This window comes from Bufo bufo, chromosome 6, assembly GCF_905171765.1.
Source record: "Bufo bufo chromosome 6, aBufBuf1.1, whole genome shotgun sequence".
Taxonomy (NCBI): Eukaryota; Metazoa; Chordata; class Amphibia; order Anura; family Bufonidae; genus Bufo; species Bufo bufo.
This window is the reverse complement of record NC_053394.1, coordinates 296,583,856-296,590,498: the sequence shown is the minus strand read 5'-3', so window position 1 is coordinate 296,590,498 and position 6,643 is coordinate 296,583,856. Positions and strand designations below refer to the sequence as shown.

General features: G+C 38.7%; 1 protein-coding gene across 1 annotated transcript; it reads right to left on the bottom strand.

The window, feature by feature from the left end:
- Window positions 1-793: 793 nt before the first annotated feature.
- LOC121003201 (keratin, type I cytoskeletal 19-like) lies at window positions 794-5,988 on the bottom strand. The gene is made up of 7 exons (XM_040434853.1): window positions 5,527-5,988; window positions 4,893-4,975; window positions 4,415-4,571; window positions 4,015-4,176; window positions 3,810-3,935; window positions 2,840-3,060; window positions 794-977 (listed from the first exon to the last, which is right to left on the bottom strand). The coding sequence occupies exons 1-7, from the start codon at window positions 5,986-5,988 to the stop codon at window positions 806-808; spliced, it is 1,383 nt and encodes a 460-aa protein (XP_040290787.1). The 3' UTR covers window positions 794-805.
- Between the last annotated feature and the right edge of the window lie 655 nt (window positions 5,989-6,643).

Genomic DNA, 6,643 nt, shown 5'->3' with positions numbered 1-6,643 from the left:
AAAAAGAGATACTCTGTGCTGTTTTTATAGAGAACCATCTGCTATCTGTGTCTGCCCCTGTTCACGCTGTACATACACAAGGCTTCAGGGCTGCTGTTTTACCACCTCTATATTATCTACTGGCAGCAATGAAAACCTAATTCTTCTGCCCCCTTGCCCGCCAAGTCAAACAATAATTGATATTTGATGTATTGACCTGGAAGGCAACTGACCCATCCCACAAAGCAAACACCAAGCAGGAACAATTTCATGGTTCATGCATCAAGCAGTTTTATCAGTTAGGCAGAAAACATTCTGTGCAGAGTTTGACCATCCCTGGGCACGAAACAGGCAAAAACAGACAAAATAAAAATGTAACGATGACATTGTAGAATAAAAATGACATGATTGATAAAGATCAACCTCCAAGCATTGAGCAGAGACCAAAGAGCGGGAAGTATGAATGGGAGTAGCTCCGAGCTGAATAAATTGAGGGGTTCAAGATTTTTATTTCAGAAGATGTTGTTAATTAAATCAGAAGTACTAGGTGTTTTTTAAATGGCAACTCCTCTATAACCTGATCATGGGCTTGGTTAAAGAAGTTTTTTTTATTACCAAAATAGCAGCACTGTTGTCTGTAGGTTGGGTCTGGTATTGTAGCTCTGCCCCATTCAAGCCAATAGGGCTGAGATTCAATATCAGACCCAACCATGGTTTGTCACTACACAATGTTAGTAGATGTCAGTTTTTTTTTTATTGTCTAGTACTTCTTCTTTAATTTAACAATTCATTATAGAAAAGAATAAGAGTCGCTGGTATATTATTTCTAATTCTTAGATAGAGAATAGCCTTCTTTTATGTCTTCCACAATGGTTCTTGTTTTTCCACTACCACTTATTCCTCCGGAGCCTCCTGAGCTGCTCATGCCACCCACGTTGCCTGAGCCACCTGAACCACTGGAGCTCATTTCTCTGATGTTTTTGTACCATGTGCCCGTACTGCGAACAAAAATATATTAGGTTAACTAAAAGCGGTATTATAATACATAACAATATGCATATCACTTATAAATAAAGACAACCAAGATTGCACTCTCAAACCTGTAACTTGTTCTTTGATTAGTTCACATAAAGCACCAACTGTACTGTATGTGGTATGTTGCCTACAAAGTGTGGAGAGCAGATATAAAGAGTACCTCTTTTCCTGAAAGACTCAACATGTCTGCACATTACATAGACCGCTCTTGTTGCTGGGTTCTCAAAAACTACAAATGATTGCTGGTTGTTCAAGCAGTGGGACACTTTGCACTGCACAACATATTCCTGGTCAAAAATAAAACTTGTGGTAAATGGTACCTCTCCCCTGATGTTCATGGAATAGATTATGTGCAAGCAGAGGTATGACTCAAAATTCCTTGCCTCCAGTGCAAAAACAGCCTCCTAGTTTATATGACAAATATACTACTTGCATCTTATGTTCAATGGTACACCTTGCATCATGGCCCAGGTGCACCTGCTAGGTTTTCGTCTCCTATGGCTGTGCCTAAAAGAGTAAAGTGTATTGTAGAAGCGTTAGACCATAGGGATCAAGCGGACTTATGGACGGCACAAGGCGCAATATCATAACCAGACGCATAAAAGACGATGCCTTTCGGGGTACAAGACCCCTTTATCAAGTCTGGAAGGTCACAGCAGAGGCAGGGATGCAGCCGCTGCTTGTCAGCACGTGGGGCATCTAGGTTGTCAGCACGTGCTGACAAGCAGTGGCTGCATCCCTGCCTCTGCTTTGACCTTCCAGACTTGATAAAGGGGTCTTGTACAATGAAACGCATCGTCTTTGAATAAACTCAAATCAATTTTGATACCTGGTTGTGATATTGCGCCTTGTGCCGTCCATAAGTCAGCTTGATCCCTATGGTCTAGCGCTCCTACAGTATCTTGTGTCCACCTGAGTGGCATTCTTGGCTCCCGCCTAAGCCAAAGTCCGGCTGCACCAACCAATAATCATCTTCATCCAAGCCCTCAATGTGGTTGCATCCAATCGGATGCAACCTAAATAGGTGAGCAAAACCACCTCTCCTGTGTGAAGGCAACATTACCTAACTTATTTACCCTATGAGCGCCTTTTTCTTTTGCCACCATTTGCTAAAAGTAAAGTGGTGAAGGGTTGTGTGACTCATCAAATGGTACTATAATGTGTTATCTCCATTCAAATTCATTTATATATCTTGACAGATAATAGCAAAGAAATTAAAAGTACTTTTGTATGGATTCCAAGCAAGATATGTTTATGAGCTACCTGAGAATCTGTGTAGATTTATGTTCCTGTACATGAACCATGGAGAGATTGGCTATAAGTGAATGCTACACGATTTCATAGCCTCCAGCGGTGCTTCTCAAATATCCTGAAGCTGTATTACCTCTGTTAACAATACTATAGCCACCGCTCAGGCCAAATCCAGATCCATAGCCTATAGCAACAGTTACTCCATGTCTGAAATCAATGCCAAAGTCTTCAGGACTGGCACCACCAAACCTAGACCCAACTCCCACCATTTGTCTTAAATTTTCCCTACCGTTATGGTGAGAATTGCTTGAGCTTGTAATTGACATATGGGTAACATCAGAGCTTCCATCTAATTCACTTTAGAGTATTAGCTCTATGAATTTTATTGGAATTGATGATGACATCAATCAATAAATGCAGTAAATGGTAAGTGCTTCCTAAAATGTGTCATATATAACCTAATTGAACCCTATTTTATATAGACTTTCTGTGTAGGGTATTGACCACTACACAGAGTTTCAAACAAATATGATCAATATGCAGTGCAGTAATTATCTACTGGTTAAATACATACTTAATGCTTTCTCCACCGATCAGTTTTCTGTAAGTTGTTATTTCATTCTCCAGATGCGTCTTTACATCCATGAGAGTTCTGTATTCGAAGTTTTGTCTTTCCTGATCAGCCCTCAGTTGTGTCAGCTGCAGCTCAACATTGGATATCATTTCTTGAAGCTGGCAAAGTTGGGAGCCATAACGAGCTTCGGTCTCAGCCAATGTGTTCTCCAAGGCTTCTCTCTAATTACGGTATATAACATAAGAAGGCAAAGTGAATACACACTCTATAGAAATGTCCTGTATGCTTATTAGTGTTGAGCACAAATATTCGAATAGCGAATTTTTATCGCGAATATTGCCATTTTGAGAATTCGTGAATATTTAGAATATAGTACTATATATTTGTTATATCGAATATTTGTAATTTTTTTCCATCTGAACACATGATTCCTCTCTGCTTCTTGCTTGTGGGCCTATGAGAAGGAAGCAATGTCAAGTTCACAACAATACTTAGTGCACCAATCAGTAATCTGTAGTCAGACCTGCTAAAATGTGAAGTTGCACGTAGTGCGAAAAAATATTCTAATCACTACCGATTAGCGCAATCATGAATATATTGGAGCACTTGACTCTATCTGCATATAAAGCTATTCTAATGTTCTGCCGTGCCAACCATTTTCTCCAGTCTCAGGAAACTTATACAAGCTTGAAAAATGTAGCTAAAGTGACCCACACCTGTATTTCGTATTACGCAATTTTTACATTGCCGATTTATCGCATTCAATAAAATAATCTCAAATTCGCGAATATATCACAAATATTCTACTAAATATTTGTGAAATATCGCAAATTCGAATATAGCCCCTGCCGCTCATCACTAATGCTTATGTTGTTTTACTGAAATGTATGCAATGCTCCTCATGATTTCATGATTTAGAAATATCAAGTTTAAATATTCATATTATGGACACATGGACAACCTGACTTACCATGTTGTTCTGAGTTTGAAGGTCTATTTCCAAGGTCTGGGATGTGTGCCTGAGTTCAATAATTTCCGTGTTCTGTACTTTAAGTTGTTGGGCGCTGCTTGTCATCTGTTGGTTCAACTCTTCACTCTTTGGGGAAAGAATTTCATTATCACTTTCCAGTTCAGAATTAATTCTATGACTACTCAGTTTCATATCATGGTCCTACCTTGTCCAGGTACCACTTCTCGGCCTCCTTTACGTTCCTGGCCACTATAGTCTCATATTGATCCCTCATTTTAGATAGGACATTGTTCAGGTCCACGGCAGGAGGAGCATTCAGTTGTACATCTACTCTTGCACCCAGCTGAGTACGCAGGGAGCTCACCTCCTGCAAGGAAATAGGAGAGCTTAGCAATACAATACTGCCACCACTAATGCATATGCTATAGTTATACAGTAATCTCTTTAAATCAGTTCTTTTTTAAGCCAAGAATATATTTATTTTCTAGAACACCAATTCTGTTTTTTCTTAAGGAAACACAACATTAAATGCACATTCTTAATATTGTGAACATTATATAACACTCTAAAAATCATTTGACAACAATATAAGATTCTTTTATTACCTCATCATGGTTCTTCTTTAAGGCATTCGACTCTTCAGTCAGTGTTTGGAGTTGCATTTCTAGATCTTTGTTAGTAAGCAAAAGATCATCATGGGCATGACGTAATCCATTTATATCAGCCTCTACACTTGTGCGGAGAGCTATTTCGTTTTCAAGCCTGAAATTTAATAAAACCTTAATATTATAATAAGAACTTCAGAAGGTAAGAATAAATAAAAAAGGTAGGGTAATATACAGTGAGATGTTCTCCTGAACTTCAAGTCCTATGGTAAAGAGCTTACCTGGATACTTTGTAACAGCACCTGCCAAAAGCTGAGTGATACATTACAAACACATACTGACACCTGTTGAGTTGACTATGAGGTAAAAACAATTTAGGTAGAAACATGTTGACCTGGATATACATGAAGGTAAGTTAACCAATATACAAAGAACATACTGTAACATAATCCAGAAATATTTTCAATTAGAAACTTACTTGGTCCTTAAGTCTTCTGCAGCCAACTGAGCATTATCAAGCTGAAGCAAGATTTTAGTGTTATTGGTGGTCGCTTGAAGGATCTAAAAGATGTTTGCAAAATGAAACCATTATTCTGGTACACAAAATTCTGGTACATTAGATGTGAACACTAGGAATATGACCAATTAACAATTATTTTAGTACCTTAATTGATTTTATATAATAAAACTTTTAAATATGAGGAAAGAAGGTTTGTACACAAACATAGAAAAGGATTCTTTACGGTAAGAGCAGTGAGACTATGGAACTCTCTGCCTGAGGAGGTGGTGATGGTGAGTACAATAAAGGAATTCAAGAGGGGCCTGGATGTATTTCTGGAGTGTAATAATATTACAGGATATAGCTACTAGAAAGGGGTCGTTGATCCAGGGAGATATTCTGATTGCCTGATTGGAGTCGGGAAGGAATTTTTTATTCCCCTAAAGTGAGGAAAATTGGCTTCTACCTCCCAGTTTTTTTTTGCCTTCCTCTGGATCAACTTGCAGGATGACAGGCCGAACTGGATGGACAAATGTCTTTTTTCGGCCTTATGTACTATGTTACTATGTTACTTGTTTATAAGATGTATACAGTGCCAAATTCATGATCATACCTTATTTTGAAGTTCCTCAATGGTAGTGAAACTGCGATGCAAATCAGGGGATGCGTATGGGACCTGTTTGTCATACCACTCTCTAATCTTCTTCTCAAGTTGAGTATTTTCCTGTTCCAAAGATTGTACGTTCTCTAGGTAGGATGCCAAGCGATCATTCAGTCCCTGCATAGTTTCTTTCTCGTTGCTGTGGACACCACCAATACCAAACCAGGATCCATAGCCTTCAGCACTACCTCCTCCAAATCCAGAGCTAAAGCCTCCAGCACTGCCACCACCATAACCTAAACCTAAGCTAATACTTCCAGCTGAGCTTCTCCCTACCAGACCACTATAGACACTGGGTGATCGGTAGGATCCACTTGAATGTACAGTTGAAACATGGGTAGCACCAGAACCTCCACCTCCTAATCCCCTCAGAGATCCAGATGAAGAGGACCTGTGGCTTTGCTTGACACTCATGATAGCTTCAATAAACAAATGCAGTGAATAGCAATTGCTGCCTAGAATGTGCCAATGAGAGTGTGCCCTATTATATACCTGTATGTAGGGTGTTGTCTACTATGGGTTTAGTTTCCCATGGGGACGTGTCATATCAGGTTTGTGCAATTATTATGAAAACATGTGTCCATAAAACTCATCATTTGGGGTTCCCAGTTACATTTCTGCGGATACTATATTATTTCTCCTATAAAACAGTTGAATGCCACACCTTACTAAGAAATAACATTTTATGATAAAATTGCAGGAGCAGAACCTCCAGACTCCAGCTTGGAATACAGTTAAAAATGTAATATAATTACAATATCATGCTACCGTCTCATTATTTGTCTGCTTACTCTGAAATTACACAAACCAATAAGCTTAGATGAAATCTGCTTACAATAGCAATTTGGACATAGTCAGACAAAACGCTGAAGCATGAACATCACTGATACTGTCTTGTATCAGCAGATTTTTCCTCACAACCAAGACTTATCCATGACATGGAATTCATATACATGTTCATCAAAGAAGTGAATGGGCACTCTTATACCTGGTCCACAAATTTAGTATAATAACACTGTCTTTAATTATAAATGATAGAATATTAATACACAATAAAGGATAAAATATT